Source organism: Apostichopus japonicus, chromosome 12, assembly GCF_037975245.1.
Source record: "Apostichopus japonicus isolate 1M-3 chromosome 12, ASM3797524v1, whole genome shotgun sequence".
Lineage (NCBI taxonomy): Eukaryota > Metazoa > Echinodermata > Holothuroidea > Aspidochirotida > Stichopodidae > Apostichopus > Apostichopus japonicus.
The window spans coordinates 13,762,654-13,787,054 of record NC_092572.1 but is presented as its reverse complement, the minus strand read 5'-3'; the positions used below and the strand labels follow the sequence as shown (position 1 = coordinate 13,787,054).

At 38.0% G+C, this 24,401-nt stretch overlaps 2 protein-coding genes across 2 annotated transcripts; one reads left to right on the top strand and one right to left on the bottom strand.

Moving 5' to 3' along the window:
- On the top strand, window positions 1-15,789 carry LOC139977563 (uncharacterized). Its single transcript, XM_071986963.1, has 12 exons — window positions 1-200; window positions 2,715-2,939; window positions 4,200-4,365; window positions 4,778-4,905; window positions 5,592-5,942; window positions 9,124-9,273; window positions 9,890-10,225; window positions 11,654-11,923; window positions 12,810-12,938; window positions 13,527-13,685; window positions 14,325-14,428; window positions 14,955-15,789. The coding sequence occupies exons 1-11, from the start codon at window positions 146-148 to the stop codon at window positions 14,411-14,413; spliced, it is 2,058 nt and encodes a 685-aa protein (XP_071843064.1). The 5' UTR covers window positions 1-145; the 3' UTR covers window positions 14,414-14,428; window positions 14,955-15,789.
- LOC139977564 (scavenger receptor cysteine-rich domain superfamily protein-like) lies at window positions 15,383-24,071 on the bottom strand. Its single transcript, XM_071986964.1, has 8 exons — window positions 23,880-24,071; window positions 22,386-22,691; window positions 21,088-21,396; window positions 20,163-20,474; window positions 19,143-19,448; window positions 18,347-18,655; window positions 17,511-17,729; window positions 15,383-16,552 (listed from the first exon to the last, which is right to left on the bottom strand). The coding sequence occupies exons 1-8, from the start codon at window positions 23,974-23,976 to the stop codon at window positions 16,371-16,373; spliced, it is 2,040 nt and encodes a 679-aa protein (XP_071843065.1). The 5' UTR covers window positions 23,977-24,071; the 3' UTR covers window positions 15,383-16,370.
- Window positions 24,072-24,401: the final 330 nt, after the last annotated feature.

Sequence of the window (24,401 nt, the reverse complement as noted above, 5' to 3'; positions counted from 1 at the left end):
TAAAGTAATTCCAGCTGTAGTAACAATCTGAAGTTTCAAATCAAACACAATTAGAAAGTGTATCTGGTCACAAGTATATACAAGACGAGTGAGTACACCCAATGTGATCAGAGAAACATTGGAAGAGTTTGGGCGATCGGTCGTCATGAATACGGCAGCGTTTATCGTTTTGATCCTAAGCCTCTTCGGCAAGGCATGTGGTGAGTACAATTCTATATCAGGTTAATACTATTTTATGACCTCCCTGTTGTAAGTGGTGGCAATAACGGTCTTAGAAATACGACAAATGCATCTACTTTATAGACAACGCGGTAATAACGTAACCCGATGATGGATGCTCATACTTGCTTCCCACCACACACGCCCACTCGTCACAGCATTTGAAACATGAAATATCATCTTTTATCTAACATATTCTTATTAGTCAATCAAGTATTTTAAATGAATTAAAACAATTGAATAGGCTCACGCAAGGGTGTTAAGTATAACAGTTTCTTAAACCTCTTTAAATATCATAGTACAAAGAAAAGTTATGATAAGGCATATACATTTATTTAATATACCTAATCTTAGACCTAATTATATGACTAATATTATACATAATTATACATCTAATTATAAACCTAATCATGGAGCGATCATTATAGAATTATTTATGAACAATTATGGATCTATGATAAACCTCATTATATCCCTAATGTTATACCTAATTATATACCCTTACTATATATCTAATTATAAACATAATTATATACCTAATTTTATACCTAATTATAATCATAGAGCTGTAACTATAGAATTATGGATAGACCTAATTCTAGATCTAATTATAGACCCGATTATACACCTAATAGATCTACTTACATACATAATTATATATCTAATTATAAACCTAATCATGGAGCGATCATTATATAATTATTTATGAACAATTATGGATCTATGATAAACCTCATTATATCCCTAATGTTATACCTAATTATATACCCTAATTATATATCTAATTGTAAACATGATTATATACCTAATTTTATACCTAATAATAAACCTAGTCATAGTGCTATAACTATTATGGATAGACCTAATTCTAGATCTAATTATAGACCCGATGATAGACCTAATTATACACCTAATAGATCTACTTACATACATAATTATATATCTAATTATAAACGTCCTTATAGAGCTAATGATAGATATACTTATATACCCAATTATTATTATTATTATTATTATACAAAATTTCTATAGCGCCTTATCCAATCAGAAATTGCTCTAAGGCGCTTTACAGTAAAATACAAACAATCATGATATACAAATATATAAATCGATAATGTAAGGTATAAAAAGGGTAGAAAATTTGTTAAATACCATCTGACAATAAATTGTATAAAAACTGCAAATGTAAAAGCGAAAATGATACAAACAAATTCTTAAAATTTAAAATATATATAAATGTGAAAATTGTTTTAATTTTAAAAGCGCTATAAACGCAAAATGGAAAATGCGTTGTAATTATGTGACAATATATAGTATAGAAAGCACAGTTAATGGAATGCAGATCTAAATAGAAAGGTTTTGACTAGTTTTTTAAATTCATCTATATTTTTGGCACACTTAGCTTCCTCCGATAAACTGTTCCATAATGTCGCAGATGAGTAATCGAAACACCTGTTTCCGTATGTAGAAGTTTTAATGACAGGTTTGGTAAGTAAGGACTTGGATTCTGAGCGTAGAGATCGAGTAGGCTTGTTTTTATGTATTAATTCAGAGAGGTAGATAGGGGCTAAACCATTAAGTGACTTATATGTATATAACAGAATCTCATAATTGAACCTGCAATGAATCGGCAACCAATGTAAGTCACGTAATACGGGTGTAATATGCTCATGTCTACGAGTGCGACTTGCAAGCCGTGGACCCATTATAGATCTAACCATAGACATAAGTATATGTCTAATTATATAGACCTGATTGTAAAACTAATTGATTACATAGCTCTACTTACAGACCTAATGATACACATAAATATAGACCTACTTATAGATCTAATGATATTTCTGAAGATAGATCAATTTAAAGACCTAACTATAGACCCATTGTAGACTAAAGACATAATTAAATGTCTTATTATAGACCTGATTGTAGAACTAATTGTAGATCTAATGATATAGCTCTACTTACAGACCTAATGATAGACATAACTGCAGACCTATTTATAAATCTAATGATATATCTGACGATAAATCAAATTATAGAGCTAAATATAGACCAAATTGTAGATATAACTATAGACATAATTATAGGTCTTATTATAGACCTGATTGTAGAACTAATTAGATCTAATGATATATGCGTATATCAGAATAAAAATCACAATGTAATATTAGAAGAACATACCGTGAACATTTAATGTAACTTTTCTAAACAACGAAGGGCGGAAGTACTAAGGGAATGTTTGGGGAATGTGTTTGGGGAAAACATCAAAACGGCAATAGGATTGTTTGGCTGGCGAAAGGCCAAAAGTGGAATTTGTATTAAGTTTTAAATACTGCGTACTGACCATCTGGAATTTTGACCCGACACATTGAGCTTTAGAATTACTTGTGAAATACAACCGCAATACATTTCCATTGGTACTTTTGCGCATGCAACCTTTGCAATGCTGTTTCTTAGCTCATACAAATGTTAACCTTTTCTTTACGCATTTTCAGGTGAAACAATATACCATTTGCGTAATGATGGCATATTCAACGGAAATAACATGGTTCTTAGGCGAGACTTTAGCATGACGAGAGTTACAATGTGTTACAACGGTTTGGATATTTTCGTAGCAGAAGGTAATATTGCGACAGGAATTTCCAAAATTTTGAAGATCCCCGGTACCTTAACTGATCCCGAAGAAAATCCTGTGATCTACCAGGAAATTCCGTGGAGCTGTAAGTACTTACAAGTAATTACTCGTGGCGTCCCCCGCCGCAAAGAGATTTCTCTTCATTGGTATATATAAATGAGATACAACATCTAAGCAATTTATCTTGAAGAAAATTTCACTTTTCATATGTTTAAAATTTCCCGAACATATTAATGCATGAAACAAAACCGAATAACGAATCGGGGCGAAGTGGCAGGCCTGTATGCCCTGTGCGCCACCTAAAATTGTTTGTGCCCCTCCGTGTATTAATATTGCTGCTAACTCACAAATCTTGGCTTCGGTGAGATGGACAGAGATGAAGGAGGGAAAGCAGTAGCGATGGGTGAGGGGAGGGGTGGGGGGGGGGGGTGGGGGAGGTGAGCGATGGGATATTTGATGAGGATTTCCCCTGTTCGCCCCCATTGAAATCGGTAGTGCAACAAGTATTTCAGACGTGAGTTTGCAATATAGTATATAAATCTACACGGCTACAAAAGAAGCCATTTAGCGGTGGCAGAAAACAAATTGACCTTTTCGGGAACCTTCTAGGTTTGCGGGGTGTCTTTCAGTCACCATGCACAACACACCCTCCCTCATATTGTGTTCATGGTATAGCTACTTAAGTAATTATCAAACATAGCGATGATCCTAGCTTTGAGTTTGTTACGCGTGACGGTGTTAAGCAAAGGACAGAGGTATCCACTATGAACGTAGTGACGAAAAAACAACAAAACAAAACACGTATCTGCACCCATAACAACCAAGAATGACAGCCTCTTTCACCGATTCAGATTTACCACTGGGCCACATAAGCTGGGGCTTGGTACACTGCCCTACCCCACCGTTTATGGGTTGCCGAAAACTAACAGGGAAAAGGGCAAAAACGTGCTCATTCAAAACCAAATGAACTAATATGCTAAACTGAACGTTTCTTGTTTCTTGCCTCAAGTTTACGTTACTTTTATCAATAAGGATACAAGGAATAGCATCCCGCAGCCCATATATACAGTTATAAACATATCCATTAATTGGCCACCTAGATTGTCTATAGGCCTAATGTTAAGACAACATTGACCTGAGTTGCCTCAAGGTCAGTATAAGGCCCAAAAAATTATGCCTGTCTCATCTCTCCATTTCTCTTTTACATAAATTGAATAGCCTATATACGAGCCTTATGGACCACACAGTGAGCCACAACAAAGCCTATACTTTGTTGTTATTCTGAAACAGACCATATAGGCTACACCTCTCAGCCGTTTCACGTGGATTTCTTTTGATTTCGTAGATAACGTTGCTCTTGACTGTTGCTGCAAATATGTGGCATATGGTTATCCTACTAGCGACGGTTACAAAATTCATCTACGTTCTCTGGAGAAAGATGGCGTTTCCATCGATTTTAACATTGACGATCCTGTAACCATTGCAACCATCATGGTCCTTTGCGACAAACAGTAAGCTATATTAAAAGAAAACTATTGGTTAATTAAGATTTGATTCGTATATGAGAAGAACTCAATCTAAAGATGGCATCGATACATTTTGTGGAGTAACATTCAATTCTTACAATTGTTTTAAAGAGCTAACATTTGAAGTTGATTGGTTATGTGAAGGCACTGCCAACTGTGAAGTATTCATTTAAGCAAACACAAGTGCATTATCATATATTTACAGCCAAACAGAAAGGTCTTCAGTTTTGCTAAAATATTAAATTAGAATATGAATCCCGTACATAACATTGATATGCACTGTAATCCACTAGAATTGGGGCCCTGTGTCAGGGCCCAGCTAGCCCAATCCCCCCCCCATCCCTTAAATACACACATTATAATGATATACATGCGCCGCTTCGTATTTCTCTTTCAGGCAAATCAGGTTGATAGACAAGACCAAGATATACACGCTTGACATAACAAATGCTAATGCACCCCCACAGGTGATTTATTTAGACGGACTTGAAGCGTACCCTCGCTGTGCAGATACATGGAGTGATGGTTAGTACATACCTTACTATGCGTACGTGTGTGTACGGGTTGAAGGAGGGTGCAGTGGAGGGGTGTAGGGGGGGGGGGGGTGGAAGGGGGGAGGGGAGCAAGTTTGGACCAATTTGTGTTAGCATAATTAGACCCATGGGGCATGTCATTATGCCCATATGTACAATCATGACGTATGTGTAAGTATATGTTTATGCCCATATGTATATATCATCATGACATGGTGTGTGTGTGTGGGGGGGGTGGGGTGGTGGTGGATAGGTTGGTGCCTTAATATAATAAATTGTACATTAATGAGTCCTGTCATGGAAAGACATTTAAATGTACCATTATATGCATCGATGCATATAATATCCATGCCACCAGAACAAAGACATTATGACAATATCAATTTTCCCAATACTTTTCCGGAACATATAGCTCTGATTGTGATAGAATACTGTGCATACTTGACAACCTGTACGATTTTTTTAACTGTCATGCAGCGCTTGTTGAAAATTTAAACCTTTACTTTGTGGATCCAAGTTTGGTCGAGTTGTTTTATAACTCAACCCTTTTTGAAAAGAGCAAAGAATTGACATTTGCTCCTATCAATTTTTTTTCGATCTTGTAATTTCCAGGAAAAGCTTTTCTTATTGGTGTACCATACCAAGTTTTTGGATATTTATGTTTTTTCTTCTTCACAGGAACTACGGAATATTTAATAACTTCATTCGAGGATAGAGATGCTATACAAGTAACCGAGCTTACTAACAATTACGTATCTCAGAGAAGGACTTTCGTTGTCGATCAAGCGTTACTCAAGACCGCCTGTATCACAGTAGATGGGGACTTTCTTTATTCCTTCTCTCGAATGACCGACGAACATTTAGGGAAACTCATTAAAACACCCGTCGTCGATATCATCAATACTGTCAATGACAGCCGTATCGTTAACGTCACCAATGACGTAGCAGCAAGCTTCCCCCTTGTCGTCGTGGGTGATTTTGTGAACGGACTCTCAGTTTGCGTCGATTGTATGAATCAAGATTGTATTGGTAAGTGCTTTAATATGTTATGTTATTTACACACAACAAAATAGATGAATTAGCATGGATAAAAATGTTGTAAATGTAAATTAACAGTTAGTCCAGTCAAACTATGCTGAATATGGCCGAACCTAAAACAAATTGCTTCAGAAGGTGTTTTTGTTTTAAATAGTTCCCTACAGTCCCCTCTACATCATATCAAAAGTTATCTCAAAGTTACCCCCCCCCAAGGGCCCTAATTTGCATAAATTCAAGATGGCCGCCATGTCAGAACTCAATGTACAGCAAACTTTTTTCTGGGTGGTTTTAGGGCCCATAAATGTATTGCCAACAGATAGGAATGTGATATCAATCTATCAAATAAGGCTAATTCCGTCATGATATGACGTCACTATGACGTAGTTTTACGTCATGTGATGACGTAGTCCCTGATTTTTACTGAAAATTCCTTGTGGGGTAGGTATTATCCAAGTTCCCGTAACGGACCTGGTAAGGGAGATCATTTCTAACAAACCAGCAGGCAAACTTTCGGGAAATTCAGTCACACAAATTCTTTTTCAGTTTTACGCTAGTCATTGACGCTGGCTTCTTGCAATGCCCGCCTGTGCTGACAGCAATGAATCGATGCAGGAACGTACAGGTGCAACATACAGTACTAGTGATCAGCATAAGTAACTTTTTGTTGCACGGAAGGAACGCGATCATAAAGACACTTGCGAGATCTTCCAGTACCTCAATGACTACAATCCATTTGTGTCAGAAGGAGCATTGCACAGCGTAGCCACTGGCGTGACTGCAAGTGCCTCGTGGCTTCTTGGACAAAATGATGGGACAAAACGCATTTGACTTTGTCTTCAGAAGGAAGGAACAAATAGAAAGAATGGGACTGAAACAGCTGGTTGTGGATGGCGAAAAACTGAAAATTGACCCTCAGCTTCTCTTTCGGAGGCTGCTAATTCTAGCTAACAACAGTGACTATAGCTTGGACGATCTATTGAAATATGAACTTTCTGCGCAACCGACAGCATTGTTTGATAAACACGGTCTTCTCCGCCAAGCAAACAAGCCACAACTGGCTGATGCGCTACCGTCCACTTCATCAAATGAAGTCCAGCAGACGCGTGACAGCAAACCAGTGTACAATGTCCTCGATGGAGGTTCTCTTTTACATAGATTTCCCTGGAAAAGGGGTGAAACGTTTGACTCCATAGCTTCTACGTACGTCAAGTATATGAACACGTTTGCAAATCCAATTGTCGTTTTCGATGGATATGAAACGGACAGCTCCACAAAATATTTGACTCATCTCAGGCGATCAAAGGGTGCAGTTGGTCCACAGGTGTTCTTCACTGGCAGCATGGCGCTAAAGTCGAAAAAGGAACACTTTTTGGCAAACGTCGAAAATAAGTAGAAATTCATCAATTTCCTGTCTGAAATACTCCAAACCCAGGGTATCAAAACATTGCACTCCAAAGGTGACGCTGATCTTTTGATTGCATTGACTGGGGTGAAGTGCGCAAAAATTGGTGCTACACATGTTATCGGAGAAGACACCAACCTTCTGATGTTACTTTGTCACCATGCTGAAGAGGACATGGATGAGTTGACATTTCGATCGGACAAAGCAGTGAAACCAGATAAAAACACTAAAATTAGAGAGTGGCAGATCAATGCTTTGCAGACTTCTCTGGGTGAAAAGCTGTGCTACCTGTTACCCATCATCCATGCCATTGGAGGTTGTGACACAACTTCGAGATTGTACGCGATTGGTAAGGGACTACCTCTCAAAAAGGCGATGTCAAACACTTCGTTTGCAAAGCAGCTGGAGCAAGTGTTGTATTGTTCCACTCGTGAGGAGATGAAAACCTTGGGGGAGAAGGTCCTAGTAGAATTATACGGAGGCAAGAACACAGAGTCCTTAGATTCACTGAGGATAAGGAAGTTCAAGGACAAAGTAGTGAGGTGTGCTTCCAGCGTAGAGATACAAAATCTTCCACCCACACTGGATGCCGGAATGTACCACATATATCGAGCCTTTTACCAAGCTAAATGTTGAATGTCAAAGGATGAGGACCGTGTATTGAGGGCAGTAGATTGGGGATGGCAGGATCTGCAGGGCAAACTTATGGTAGAACAATGGACTGTCAGCCTGCCCCTGACAATATTCTCAAGTTGATAAGGTGCCAGTGTAAAGGGGACTGCTCCACAAACAGATGCAGCTGCAGAAAGCAAGGCCTGAAATGTACAAATGCCTGTGGTGAATGTCGTGGTGATGCCTGTTCCAATAGCACAGCTATTGACGTGACTGAGGAGGACACGGACATGTAACTCACGGGGGCTGAGCCAAGTAGTGCAGCTGGTTTATTGGACTAAGTATTTGGTCCCAAAGAGTGTTCTAGGGCTAAAGAAACAGCAATCAAAACCAAATTATACAGGGAATTACAATAACAAGGTACAAAATGTCTATTTTCAGTAAAAATCAGGGACTACGTCATCACATGACGTAATACTACGTCATAGTGACGTCATATCATGACGGAATTCGCCTTATTTGGTAGATTGATATCACATTCCTATCTGTTGGCAATACGTTTATGGGCCCTAAAACCACCCAGAAAAAAAGTTTGCTGTACATTGAATTCTGACATGGCGGCCATCTTGAATTTATGCAAATTAGGGCACTTAGGGGGGGGGGGTAACTTTGAGATAACTTTCGATATGATGTTCAGTGGGGTCCAATGAACCAGTCAAAGCAAAAAAAAACCTTCTGAAGCAATTTGGTTTAGGTATTTTATAATTTGACTGGACTAAGTGAAATGAACATATCTATAACATGACATGTAGAAATTGAATGAAAATGTCACCAGACTTCTTAGTTTGCAATTCTCCTGAATACGAGTAACAATGGTGACCACTGAATTATCCTTACGGGAAAGGGGTGACCGGGGGGTGGGTGGGGTGGGGGAGGGAGGGGGTTAGTTGGCAAAAGTACGTTTTCCTTTGATGAAGATATATATCTTGAAAGTATGAAGATAAAGACAAATACTAAGAATAAGGCAAAAACACGACACAAACGCAAAATGCAAACATTCATAAAACGCCGGGAGCATGAAATTGAAAGAAACAAAAAAGTGGTCAAGAGCAATATTTGCTATCAACTAATTTCACTTTTCTCAATTGTTTATTTCAGCTGATTCATCAAGTATCTGCCTAGCCTGTACGGACTCTGGTTTTGAACATTGCGGGTTCTGCTCGTCCAATAGGGCATTGTGCCTGTGTAAGACCCCGCAGGAGGTCGGCTGTGTCTATTACGACTCCTCGCTTGAAGCAACTTGCATTAGTGAGTAACAATTGGTTATATATATATATGATTGTGCTGATGATAATATATGACCTTCAAGATCATACGGATAATCAAAATCAGTTTAGATTTGAAGAAGATCCGAAATCGTAGATTAAAAAATGAGTCGATGCTAGTTTTTCTAGAATTCTGATTTTAAGAGAGTTGTTGTTTCTAAATGGTGCGATTTAGGTTAAATGGTAAATGTCTGAAGATGGTGACTTTTTGCAGAGAACAGTAAATGTGAAAAGTGAAATAGTAGAAGTATCTTTAAAGTTACATGTTTCCTTGGTTTTTTGTTCGGCGAGAAAAAAAAACAATGGAAAAATGTTATCGTTACCAATCGTCTTATAGTAGACTGAACGTTTCAGGAACCAATTACTCTAAGTAAGGAAAATGGCTGCATAGTTATTGTTACCCAAATTGCTTTCATAAAGAAAATTAGTGTTCCCCATTGAATAGTGCTAGATGCACTTATTTGAACATATTAAGCTATTGGTAGTATAGTCTTAAGTAGAACAACTAATATCAGTTTTCTGCTCAACAATTATCAAATATTCAAACGTTTAAAGTAGTCACAATCAGTCTTGACATGCAATTATTTTCTTAATTTCAGGGCCCATGGAAAAACTTGATGCCTACTGTGTAGTGTTGAATCCGGAGGCTCAAAGGCGAGATGATGGTCCGATTGATGTCGCAGTCGTAGTGGCTCCACTCGATCAGGCCAACTACTGGTCCAGTACCATCCGTAGGGCAGCTAAAACTGGACGTTGGCCAGTCAAGACGTTACCCGTCTCGCAACCGCTGACCAAGAACGATTACATGGAGAACGGCTTTAGTGCTCCCGTCCCACCAAACGCCAGAGGAAAACGGTTTGGTATCTTCTCTACGGATATTTCTCGGACAGATGGCTTTGTGGAGAATATATACTGCATAAGTACCGAAAAAAGTGGTGAGTGCGATCCTCGACTCACATACATCATCGGCATTAAAGGCAATGCTTTCGATGATACTAAACATCCGACTGAGACTAAAAATTCCATCTTAATTCCTGTTTCTTTTTTTCTTATTTCAAGCCATCGGTCGATGGGTTCTGGGCAGGCGCAGGAAGGATTGTTGGTTGGGACGGTATGGATGGGGGTGGGGTGTTGGATGCGGGAGGGATAACGTGGAGTCTGTCCCAACTCTCTCAAACGTTTTAAAGGGATCTTTCAAATATTAACGAGATACATAACTGTAAAATCACATGAGTAAATAATGATTTGAACATAAACCAGTTCCGCTATATTTTTTTTTCACAATTTGTGGGTTCAGCAATAAATATACGTATTCTCAATGGGAAGACTTGTCAATATTTCACTTCAACGCTATTCTGAATTAACATCCATGCCTGTTAGCGCTAAAACTGAAAGTTCATTTTACTTTTCATTTTGCAATTCTGGAAGCAATTCTGATGACTCTCCGTGCACCCGATACACACAGAGAACACAATTAATATATTGTAAATCATAAATTTTTGTACAAAAGTAATAACTTGATCGTGCTATGAATCGATAATTCCAACAAATCCAATAGTTAGTATTTGTTGAGATTACACATATTCTCAGTTCTTACTGTAATCCTAATAGCACTTGCTACCGATTTATTAGATTTGTCAGCACGACCCCGTTTTTACTATGATACAAAGTTTTACAGTAGTTACTGTATTCTCTGTGTGAATCGGTTGCTACATGTGGATGTACTTGGCAAGCTTCCACATTATGCAAGCATAGAACACGTAAATCGCTTCTCGGCCAATTGGCTAAGACCATGTGTAGTATCTGTTCCCTTTCGAGGGGAATGGTGGTGCACACCTGACGGTGATCACACAGTCACAGTCCCGATGCAAGGGGACTGGGGTTGAGAGCGGATCAGTCGTTTGGTAGTTCTGTTTTCGTGCCAAGGTTCTTTCCTGGGCGACTTTTCCTTAAAAAAAGCATAGAACACGATAAAAATAATATTCGTGTTAACTCAGTGGTTAATTTAACGCCGGTGCCTTCCAATCATAATGTCCTCGGATCGAGTCAATCCCAGATTAATGCATGTCGTCCAGTTACAGAGATGTTGACAATTAACAATTCATAATCATGGACGTTAAATATGAATGTAAGAGACTGACTTCGGTCAGCTTTCGGCTTTGATAAGCCAACAGGCTTCATCGTAAGTTCCTGCTTGCAGGAGGATCTAATATACATACGACAGTTCACGAAAGCGAATTGAAGGCAATTTTTAAGTGTTATGCGTAATGGTTGATTTAACAAAAAAAGAAAAAGAACAACACTTCATTTAGCGTTACCTTTATTAATAATCTAATATCTTTGACTGATCGTTTATTGACTAGCTTTCAGAAATCAAGAGTTCACCTATGTCAGTTACGAGGGTGGAACCATAACTATGGAAGTGACTATGGACAATAGCGAATTTCAAGATCAGGTCACCTGGAGGGTCACCAATATGGAAACTAGCAGAGTGAAAAGCTTAGGGAACCACGGACAACTTCGGTTGACGATCAGTCCCGTATTCAAGAGGACACACGAAGGGTTGTACGAGATCTATCGCGTAACGAGGTACCTTCGAACCTGGCACCCATTGATATACTTGTATGTCCGAGGTGAGTTTACAGCTATTATACAATTTGGCAATCTAGTATTACGCCCTCTACTGCAATCTAGTATTACCCCCTCTACTGCAATCTAGTATTATGCCCTCTACTGCAATCTAGTATTACGCCCTCTACTACAATCTAGTATTACGCCCTCTACTGCAATCTAGTATTACGCCCTCTACTGCAATCTAGTATTACGCCTTCTACTGCAATCTAGTATTACGCCCTCTACTTCAATCTAGTATTACACCCTCTACTTCAATCTAGTATTACGCCCTCTACATAAAAATAATGGACTATGCATGTGTACAGACAAAACTGAATGTCTTGCAGAAGCCATATATACATTTATAGCTACAGACAGTCAATAACACCTGCAAATGTCTATATACGGAATGTATATCTCAGGTCCGGCTCTGGTCGACGTCACACTGAGGACAATCGGTAGCAAATGATTTGGAGATTTGGAGTATGATATTACTACAATATACAGAAGAAAATAATTCACACACATTGGTCACTGTTTGAGGTGTATAGATGCACTTAATATAATGCGATCTTATTAGGAAGTTCAATGTAATTAGGAACGGAACAAAGGGCTCCAACACAGGTGTTGTATTTGAGTGCGGGTGGAAGGGTCCGGGCGGGGGGGGGGAGGGGCATGATTTGGGCCAATGTTCACAGCTGTTACAATTACCATCAAGCCCCAAATGCTGTGATAATTTCTGGTGGGATAGGGGCTGGGTATTTTCATGACCCCGGTCTCGAGAGACCTGCACGGATGTTTTCGATATTTGTGTTCTTTGCATATTAAAAGCGACCAACATAATTATATAAACGCAAAGTTACCATTTTTCCCTAAACGTCATCGAATTGGATACTTTATTCACAGCTTGTCCACAAAATAGGTACGGTTTTCAGTGTGCCCTAATCTGCCCAGCGTGTGGCAATGGCGTTTGTGACGTGGATACGGGACGTTGTCGATGTTATCCTGGATTCACAGGCACTGGTTGTGTAACGCGTAAGTTAGTGGTTTTGTTAATGTAACATATAATAGCGTTTATAGACTACAGTAGTATAGTAAGAAGCCATTCTTAGAGAATTTGAGTTCCAACTTCACGGGATACGTATATGAACATATGAAGAACAACAAAATCCCCCTTTTCTAGACTGAGGTTAATCCAAGCTGTTGAAACGGTCTAAAAGTCATTTTTGAGAAGTGTTGAATATGTAATATGGTTCCATCGACGGTCCTGTGTCTTGTCGCAGTTTCTACATACTGAAATATGAAACAGCAACTGGGATGACTTAGTAGGTAAGTTGAACGGTAACGATAATTCTAGATATACTTAAAGGTGTACGAAATCATACATTAAGTCGATTATCATTTGCATTCAAGTACATGAGTTGTGACGCGAGGTGCTGTTGGTGTTAGCGCTGGTAACTGTAGCATTCAATAGCTGATGTATAATGTTACAAGCATGATATGGTCGTCTTTTACTTGCTACAAGTTCAAACTGCTTCATTATTATAATCTTATATTTCCTTTGTGTTTCTTTACTATTATAAAAAAAATTCGTTACTACATAACGTCCATACTTGTACACAGCTTGTGCAACACCGGACTTAATTGGCCAGCATTGTGACATCAGATGCTCAGAAATATTTGGCGGGGTTGGTGCTGACTGTATAAATGTTGAGATCTGTGGTGCGGAAGATTTAGCTTGCGGCTGTCGCTCTGGACTTCAATCACCGGAGTGTCTATACCGTGAGTGTTTATATAAGAATCAAACAAGGTTCAGAGCAAACATTTACTTTTCACATATGAAAGAGGAATCTAATTATAAGAACAGAAGACCATTGATTGAATGATTACATATACCGTGGGACTCGGTGGGAGTCATACATGTGCATGTGCAGCGAGATCCCAGTACAGACTGTATATATATATATATATATATATATATATATATATATATATATATATATATATATATATATATATATATATATATATATATATCATCAGTCTGATCTGCCATACGTGATATGCCTATATATATATACATATATATATATATACATCAGTCTGATCTGCCATACGTGATATGCCTATATATATATATATATATATATATATATATATCAGTCTGTGACGTGCTTTATTTGCATAAAAACACAAGGAGGGGCCGGTAGATGGGCGGGGTATTTTAATATTTCATTACCAAGTTCAACAGCTGTCAATATGTTATGTGAATAATATAACCATGCCTTGCAATACTACGTGATATGCCTAATAGTTAAAAAGAGTAAAATCCCAAACGTAATCATTGAATCAATGAATCTTGAATCATTGACTAAATGAAATGTAATCATTGAGTGTTCATTAATTTTTTCTTTCATATAGTGTGCACTCCTGGTACATGGGGACCCAACTGTCGAAATTCGTGTTCCTGCCCTAGTGAGACATGTGACCCAAGAGTCGGCTGCATTTAACCAGCAAAGACATTGGCAAGTTCTCTCTTAATAACATTACTTTTGAAATTTGTAGGTTTCACGAAAAGTTTCTTTACTTTTAAGCTGTAGCAAAATTTCTGTTTATGAATGAAGCCCGTCCGTTAACTGTGATTTCTTACATATTCTTTTCCTGTTTCATTCCATCTCAGAGTTTTTGTTGTATTAAAACCATGGAATAAATAATAATCTATAAATCTGTTTCATCATGTCACTGTGTCATTATGACCACAAGCTGTCAAGTGAAGTGTCATTCAAAGATCACATTTCAATATTTAAAACAAACAGCATTATCTACTGATCATACGTTTAACTAAGTTCTTCCTCTCATGTTTCACGAGGTAAAGAAAGATGGAGAGAACGTCGTTACACAGAGGTCTTACCCTTTGTTCTAAATTTAGTCTGGTCCAAAGTTAATAGTATGTTTCCTTTTTCTGCTTTTTGTTTCAAGTTTTCTCTCGATCTCGTATTTTGTAGCGGAAAACATAAAGAAAGTGTATATATTTTTTTTTGTATTTCACAGATCACTATAGAAGATGCAGATAGCCGATAGATTGACAAAGACGAAAACGAATGGAAACATTGACCATGGACGGCAACTTTTATCTATTTTATAATAAAACGTTAATATCAGAGCTTTGGGGACTAAGTTTTGTTTTATTTATCATTGTTACTTTTTTAACCTCATATCAGAGATTATATTTTATGCACTACGTATTGAGAGATCGGATAAGTTCAGTTTTTGAGAAGTATTTTAGAAAGTTAACGTGAAAATGTATATAATTAATTTCCATGCACTTTTTCAACACGAGGCAAAATATCAATGTCTTACACTTAACTGAATGTTGCTTATATATATATATATATATATATATATATACTCAGAGCAGTATTGTATTGTTTACAGTAGACGAATGTCAAAAAAACCTTATGCAAACTGATTCAACTAAAGTCCTGGCAGATTTGGAAGAATTAATTGGTTTATCAACCTTCACATCAAGTTGCAAGAATCTGAGACGAATTATGACACACTATCAGTCCTCTTCGTGTTAACAATTTTTTTTTAGTAGAAATACGAAAATATCGAATATTTTATGTCATTTTATTTAAGTCAGTTATACTACAGCCACAAATATTTTTATTATTATAACTGCACATTATATTTTTGTTTTTATATAATTTCAACAAGTAATTAATGATAAACTATATTTTCGGGATTTTTATTACTATTTTGGTAAATATAATCACACATGAATCAAGCATGAAAACCAAGCAAAGTTCATTTTCTTTCGTTGTGTGTTAGCTAGCAAATTGAAGAATAGTTAACAGAGAATAATAAAGGATGCAAACTAAACAAATATAACAACAACAACAACACAACAGCAACAACAACTGGACACTGTACCACCAGTCTCTGGGAAACTATGAAAGTGAAGGCCAGGTACCACATACATCGTACTATATGGAAGTAGTTCATTATGTATTCTTTATCAATCGATACACTGCTTTTATTCCTGACATCAGGCAAAAGAACCATACTTTATAGCTATCAAGACAATATAGTCATTTAACTATACAGAAAGGTATAGAACCACACAGAACCGGAAATTTATATTCTTCATCGCCCGAATTTCTTTGTAATGTATTTGAAGAAGAAAACAAAGGATATCATTTGACACGTGGACTATCCACTTAGGTGCTGTTTGTACCTCTAATTATTAAATCCAGGCTGTTGATTGGGTAATTATGTAATTTGTTATCACGGTCAATGCTTAACTAAGCAGTATTTCTTATAATTCCAACTATGAAACTAATTTCCTTTTCAAAGTAGAGACAATAGCAAAGCTTACAGAAAGTCTTGTAAATTCTTACAGAAAGTCTGCATATTAGTATATGCTACTAGTCAATTCAGCCATGACAGTTGTTACCTTAATATATGCTAATTAATTTCACATACAAAAGGAAGTTTAGCTCTGCATGAGAGATCGTTCCAGAAGCCTTTAATTTTCATACTGAAACCGTAAATCATCGCACAGTCTTCATTTTTGTTATTGTTTGGTTCGGTCTTCCGCCAGTTTGTATATGTTGGCAATGTATCGCTCCCATCAAACTTCCAGACACCTGCAATAATGTAAATAAATACATAATTTAAGGAAGGAAGGAAGGAAGGAAGGAACGGACGGACGGACGGACGAACGGACGGACGGACGAAAGAACGAACGAACGAACAAACGAACGAACGAACGAAAGAACGAACGAACGAACGAACGAACGAACGTACGTACGAACGAACGAACGTACGAACGAACGAATGAATGAATGAATGAATGAATGAATGAATGAATGAAGAATGAATAATAAATAATGAATATATAAATAAATACATCGGCATAAGAAATAATTATGTGATTTTAGCAAAAATGTTGATGACTAAAAATTATTTAAAATAACTTTAACGTAACATGTAATGCATGTGTCTATTAAGAGCAATGCACTAAATGAAAGATCGTAATTCAGCGTTTGGCCGTAGTCTGTTCATAACATACGTCATGAAATTTTCCACAAAACAACAAGATTTGCTTTATTTAGCCTCATAACATAGGATTAATAAAAAGTGTACCCTATGATTTGATGTTTGTTTGAAAGAAAATGCAGATAGGCCTACTGTTTAAAAACAACAACAGTAAAACAATGTGTTCTGAAATTCTTTACGATGTACCGAACGTCCGAGTCCCATGCATATATTAGTTTGAATTTACAATTAGGATTGTTATAAACGTAATTACAAAACGAACGGAGTATCTTGTTTAAAATTGCACTGTATGACTGCTTTATCTGTACGAGAAAGAAAAATCTTTCCAAAATATTTATAATTTTGTTGACTTTTGGATGAAAACGGAAGAAGATGCTACAAACCCAACCGCAAGAATGCTCTACGCTAGTTAACAACTCACACTTTCTACAAAGTCAGGCAAGAATACGTTTTCACGTTCGAGTAACATTTCTCATGCATGGTAATTGTCTTGATTTTAGATTTGAAACGAACCTTTATTTAAGAATGATCTGATAAGGGACTTACCTTCTTCCTCAATGTCGTCCATACCAATCCAAACACGTCCGGCAGGATTCTCGGCAAACAAAGACAATTTGAGAAAATCGTTTTCCTTTTCAGACTCAATCCACACAAGGTGACTGTTAATACCGGTGCAGAATTCACTGGCTTCGTTCCAACTTTTCCTTACATTGTTAAAGCAATAACTGGAGTCCATGTCAAACTTCTGCCAGCCACGCTCACATTCTTTGTGGGAAGTTAAACGAGAATAAAAAATGAGAAAAAAAGATTTAAATTAGAATCGAAACAATCGCACAACCTCTGACATAAATTGTCAATAATGAAGAAAATGCACCTATTTAATGGAAAACCTGCATCATCAAAAGTGTATGTACAGGTCTGTATATCGGTGTGTGTGTGGGGGGGGGGGGCAATCATATCCAATACAGAAAATAACCATTGTACAAAATCCATAAATAACCCAAGCATAATGTAGCTTGATGCCGTATTTTTTATACTTTAGCTCAAGGTTTTAATCTTGTTAATGAAAGACCATTAATTGGCACCTCCCAAACAGAATAAGATTTTCCTTAGCGATGTTGGAGAAGTTGTTCGTCACTGGCATATCTATCACTTAGAATGATTATCATGATGACAGTTAAATATTTGGTTCTCATCTAAAGGAAGACATGCGATACCTTCTCATTTAATAGGTTATTTATACCAAAAGCTGACCTTTTCATCATTTTATAAAATCAGATTCGACTTAACGGTAACGAACTTTAATTTGATATGCTTTTTAGTAATGAATAAAGTTATCGGTGATGTATATGGTTATCTTAAGTTAACTGAGTGTCACTTACCAGTTAAGTAACAGAAAACACTAGCACCAGAGCCGCTTTGCTCTTCCTGAAATTTAGTAGAATACAGACAATCCAACAGTCGATCTTCTTCACCCGTACAATTATTGACGTCATACAAGAAAACATCGCTGGTGTTTTGTCCTATTTGGGACGCCGTTCGGGCAACACCGCCATACGAATATCCGAGTTCACGACAAACGACTTCGGCGGCTTTATCATTCCAGGATGTATTGCTTACGGTGCCCCATGTGCCGTTAAAGAAGATCTCAACTCGACCGCCGTTAGCACTTTCTCCATCAAGTAACCTCACTATTGAAAGAGAGAAGAGTTCCATTAAAAAGCGTTAGCAGTGGCCCCAGAGTAAACTTTCAGGCATCAAATGGGAACGGCAAGAATTTGGCAAGAGAATTACCATAACCATAGAACAGAATGAAATAATTACAATGATGTATTGTGCTGGATAGGCTATTGTAGCACGATGTGACCCGCTCCTCGTCATATTCTTACAACAGCAAATCGACATCCGCAACATCATCAAAATTGATTGATTAATTTGAACATGATCATCTCAATACAAATTAGATCCTTCGTGGGGCTTAACATCATCAAATCCTTATGACACGTCAGGAAATGTCATCCCGTTGGAACAGGCATAAATCCCTCGTGGGGCTTAACATTACCAAATCCTTATGACCAGGGAGTTGTTATGACCCGTCAAGAAATGTCATCCCGTTGGAACAGGCATAAATGCGACCATGTCCGATGGAATGTAATGAAGTATATCTAAAACTTTTACCTGAGCCGTTGCAAATAACGCCAGCATCCTGGTCATGAGATTTCTCCGAAGTGTTTTTGGAATGGGAGCAGCTCAACAAACTGTCTTCATTGCCAACGCAGTTGAAGTCAGTAAACCACGTGGAGCCAATACCTTTCCCAAAGTAAGCTGATTTATAGGCGATACCACCATGGTTATATCCCAGCTGACGACAGACTACAGAAGCGTCATATTGATCCCACGAGGAGTCATCAATGGTACCCCATTCACCATTCATCAGAACCTCAACCCTACCTCCGGATGAAGAACGTCCATCGGCAAGTCTAACTGCAGAAAGTATGAATTACAGTAGGTAAGTTGAATCGTTCAACAGATAGCCATGCGAACATATATAATGATGTAATATGAGGGCGAAGTTACCTATCCGCAACCTACCTGTACAAATGGCGGTTGCTAAAATATGACAGTTCATTTTCAAAGTCACAACTGACGCAGATCAAGTTTAGTAAAACTTAACGACACGAAAATGTTGATATTTTGAAAGCGGTCGTCGCCGACTTTATTGAAAATGTTTCTTTCTTTACTGTTAAAAGCAGGACTTCTAATGCATAGAGCAGGGCACTATCTAAGAATTTTCACAAAATCGAGGGACGTGCCTCCAGCTTCTCCAGTCCCGATCATGGTGAAGAGGCAGCAAAGTATGATCTTAATAAAAAATGATAACCGTAACGTTCAATTTGTAGTTTCGGTTGTAGATGGAGTGTATTTAAATATGTTGAAATAAATGCTTCAAGGGAAATATGGAATACCATCCACAAGAGTACAATGATCCCGTTTCTCGTTAACTTTTTTTAAGGAAAAGTCGCCCAGGAAAGAACCTGGGCACGAAAACCAAACTACCGAACGACTGATCCGCTCTCAACCCCAGTCCCCTTGCATCGGGACTGTGACTGTGTGATCATCGTCAGGTGTGCATCACCATTCCCCTCGAAAGGGAACAGATAACTACACATGATCTTAGCCAAAAGGCCGAGAACCTACTATTAGCAAGGCAAACAACTGCGACATCTTCTGCATGGGAGCCCAACGAAGGGTCATGATGATGGTCACAGTCCAATAACTTCGTCTCGCTGCCATTACAGTGAACTTTATTCAACCAAATGGGTCCAGTGGCTGGTCTAGATTTGGTCTGGATCTGGCTAGAGATAATCCTTCCATCTGAGTACCCAAGTGCTCTGCAAGTCACAGAGGCAGTGCTTCGATCCGACGAGTCTTTGTTAATGGTACCCCACTGGTCCTTCATGAATACCTCAACCGTTCCTTCGTTTGAGCTACGTCTACCTACTAATCGCACTGAAGATTAGGAAACCATAACAATTTTACAACATGCTGCTAGTAAGCAGGACTTCATTTGAATGCATCGGTGTAACATTCTTACATTTCCCTTTTAATATCGATGGCTTATTTTGTTTACTTATTTTCTTAAATAATGGTGCTTTATACCAATAACACAATGAAAATGACAATTTTTAACGTACAATGTAATCAATCTGTAAGTTACTTGATAAAATCTGCTCTTTAAAGGTTCTAATAAAAACAGATAGAGATATCATTAAAGACAGGAAGGAAACAACTTAAGCGATGAAAACACTACAAAAACAGCAGACAGCAATAGAAGACACAGACGACTCATTCAAGATAGACTATTGTACAACTCTAGTACTCTCTATCCAAAGCCCCCTTCTATATAACACCGTGGGCGGGGGGGGGGGGTGGGGGAGAGTAGGATATGGACGGTGCCATCGCCATGTGTAGACACATTAAAACAAATAGAGCAAATACACGAAGACGACGTTATCACAAAACGGTATGCGTCGATAAGCAGACAAAAGTTGACGTTTCACTAGGATGTGTTTGGTCTAGTTTCCTAACAATGTATAGATGTGAGCATATTGTAGATCCTTACCAGATATATCGCATATCACACCGACGTTTTTGCTATGGTTACAGAAGTGGGATTTCCATCCTCCATGGCTACACTCGTCAATGCGACGTTCGCTTCCAATGCACTTCAATTTTTGTAGCCAAGTAGTTCCGGATCCGTGCTCAATTGCAATTCTAGGAACCACTCTTCCTGAGTTCCCGTGACCTAACTGGCGGCATACCACAACAGCAGTAGCTTCATTTATAGAATCGTCACATACCTTGCCCCAGGAACCGTTGTATAGAACTTCCACTATTCCTTCAACAAGAGTGTCACCTCCAAGAAGACGAACTGTATTACGAACAAAATTCATTTTAAACATTAGACATAACTGAACTTGCAGGTAAGTATATCGTAGCCCAATAATTATGTTATGTAGGTATAAGTCCGTTTGATATTATTTCCTCTAAATGACGTCGTTATGGGACGCCAAAATTGTTCAGGGAGTTATGTCAGTTATACGGGGTAAAAATGATTCTTTTTTAACGTACTTTCAAGAATCATCCGATTTGAAATTTTCGATAGTGGGTGGTAGCAAATATGCGGTTCCCGTTTTCGTACATTGTAAGAGTGACTTTAAACTGGTGCCGTGGGTTGAGCCAGGGATGTGTTATTTCAATAACACATCCATGTTTGAACACAGCCAACATTAGTCTCTATGTTCAAAGTGAATCGGTTAAATGTTCATCTGTGCCTGTTTGTCCCGAATCACTATTTTGGAAACCTTATTGCACCATTTTGCAATGTATAGTGCGATTTAATAATATAATTGGTAAGAGGCATTTAATTGGTCAGAAAAATATGTTACAGTGTCTCTCTGAGTGGCCAACTATTTTGTATTCACATACATATTTTTTCAATATCTCATATAACCGGATGGTTTTTCGACCTTACAGACACGCACATTATTTTATGTTTTTTTCCCCCAAAAAGATTGGTAACGTTTTTGTACCAAAATAGGAAAGTTTTAGTAAACGGATGTAGTTAAAATAAAATAGAAATGATAGCACCATTTTGCATCTAAGTCTTTTCCAAAAACAAAAACCGCCTCCCTTAATACCCCTCCCCCAGGACGGCTATCCACCGCAATGTGCTTGAAGATGGGGACAGAAATTTGACCTTGTCCACAGCCTCCCTCCCATAACCAAAAACCTGGCTAGACCCCTGGTAAAACTACACCTTAACCATTATAGGTTCTATACTTAAGGTAATGCAATGGATGAAATACATTTAAATGCCAGCTTCTACGTAACTATGCTATATTTCTGTTACAGACTTACCACCGGTGCATTTGACCCCAACATCTTCACTGTGCGTGCAAGTGTTTTGTCCCCAGCAGAGCGAGTCGCACCACTCGAGGCGCTCCTCTGATCCATTGCACTGAACGTTATCTAGCCAAATCCGACCTGATCCTTCTCCAAACGTCTCTGTGTTCACTGTCACTCCATGCTCCCCAAACCCAAGCTGACGACAGACTACTACTGCGGCTTTGTTGTTCCATGAGTTACCACAGACTGTACCCCAGGCACCATTACGCCAAATTTCTACTCTTCCTTCGCTGGGAACACTCCCTCCTTCGAGGCGAACTATAACATGCGGACAACAATAAATAAATAAATAGATTAAAGGAAATAAGCAATAAATCTTTCTTTGTGTAACATTTGTGCCGTGTTATATACGAAATGCAAATTTTATTCAAGCTGACCATGTCACTAGGGTGACTAACTGTCGCGAGATGACGGCTCTTATGAGCAACTAAAAGTCTTGAAAATGACTTTATGACGTCATTTCCTTGCCCAGGTGTTTGCCAAGCCAAATCGCGTAAATAAAAATGAAAACCTGAACTCAGCTGTATCTTGTTTTGAACTTTCACATAGTGATTGTTATAATCAAAAAGGAAAGGATAAAGCGGAGGTGCCTTACTTTGTATACTTAGATCCCATGCACTGAATCATATTCAAATCTTGTTCAAATCTCTTCACTTTGTCAGAGCTTGATACAATAATTATCTATACCTCTCATGATGAGCTTATCTTTCGTTATTGCATTAATATATAGCATTGGAACCATACACAATCGGATTGTTTGAGTGTATTAGGCTTATGGATTAGCTTGATGTTCTTTACTTAGTGGTATACAGACGAAGCTTAGGCTATAGCCATCCCAAATTGTTCCACACGCAGATGATCTTGACTATGTAATTGGTATCATCATTTCACTATAAGGGATTTATAAGTCTGAGTTTTCGTCTTAAAATATATTATCTATTTATTAACCAACAAAGGGCAATTTTAACCTATGAAAGGAACACTTTTGAGGTTTTCTTCACTATCATTTGGAAGTCACGCCCCTCCTCATCCCCTCCCCTGTGCACACCCCGGCTCCGTCACCCTGCTAATTGATACGTTGGTGGGCAGGATGGTAAAGTTTAATTGACGCATCACCAGCACAGTATATGACTTATCACCGCGCATGTGTCGGCATTTACAGGGTATACTATTGATCGATATCATACTTCAGGTTCTATCCCAATTGTAGAAAAGTTTGCAACTGAGAACATTATGGAATTTGGTGGTTGACGACATCAGGTTCATAAAATTTCTCTTGTTATTCTAATTAATTTTATTCCCATTGAATCTACGTTAAAAAAGTTTCAAATAAATTGGAAGCAATAAACACTTTTCATTATAACTAATGTAAGTTGTAATTTATAGAATAATTTTTAATAATAGAAAGAAAAAACATATTATAAGTAAAAGTGGAAGAAGCCTTACCATTTCCAGTTAAATGAGACTTCGACGAATGCAAGCACACCATCAAGAACAAAGCAGCGAATAACATATTAGAAATGGAACCGGCAATCAAACGCATTTTTGAAAGTATCACGCCAAGGGACGTATCGTGCTATTATTGAAATAACTACTAGCAGATATTGACGACAAGCGGTACACAACTTACTACAAGGGTCGATCCAATGTATAGTGACTTGTTGAGCATACTGAAGTTGTTCTTATATGGCTCATATTATAAACAGGAAGTCATTTGTGATTGCTAAATAGGGAAGATATGCATCGGTATTTTCCCTTGAAAAGCTTCCCTTTCCAAATTAGGAAGAAACTTGTAGGTGCGTCTTTTTCCAGGGGTAGTAGGGGGTCATTTTGAAAAAAAAATAATAAAGAAACGGTCATGATAATGAGTGTAACGGTGTCCCCTTTTCCAAAATAGGATGACAATTGTAGGTCGACTCTCCTCCGGGATGGTAGGGAGGTTATTTTGAAAAAAAGTCGAACACGGCC

What these genes read in the sequence shown, in the direction of transcription:
- LOC139977563 (XM_071986963.1), top strand. Translation starts at nt 146, where the DNA reads ATGAATACGGCAGCGTTTATCGTTTTGATCCTAAGCCTCTTCGGCAAG. An exon ending in TATGAATCAAGATTGTATTG is followed by an intron (nt 5,943 to 9,123) that starts GTAAGTGCTTTA and finishes TGTTTATTTCAG; the next exon opens with CTGATTCATCAAGTATCTGC. An exon ending in GATATACTTGTATGTCCGAG is followed by an intron (nt 11,924 to 12,809) that starts GTGAGTTTACAG and finishes CTTTATTCACAG; the next exon opens with CTTGTCCACAAAATAGGTAC.
- LOC139977564 (XM_071986964.1), bottom strand. Translation starts at nt 23,976, where the DNA reads ATGCGTTTGATTGCCGGTTCCATTTCTAATATGTTATTCGCTGCTTTG. An exon ending in AGTTGTTTGCCTTGCTAATA is followed by an intron (nt 19,449 to 20,162) that starts GTAGGTTCTCGG and finishes TACTTTCTGCAG; the next exon opens with TTAGACTTGCCGATGGACGT. An exon ending in TGTTTTCTGTTACTTAACTG is followed by an intron (nt 17,730 to 18,346) that starts GTAAGTGACACT and finishes CTTCCCACAAAG; the next exon opens with AATGTGAGCGTGGCTGGCAG.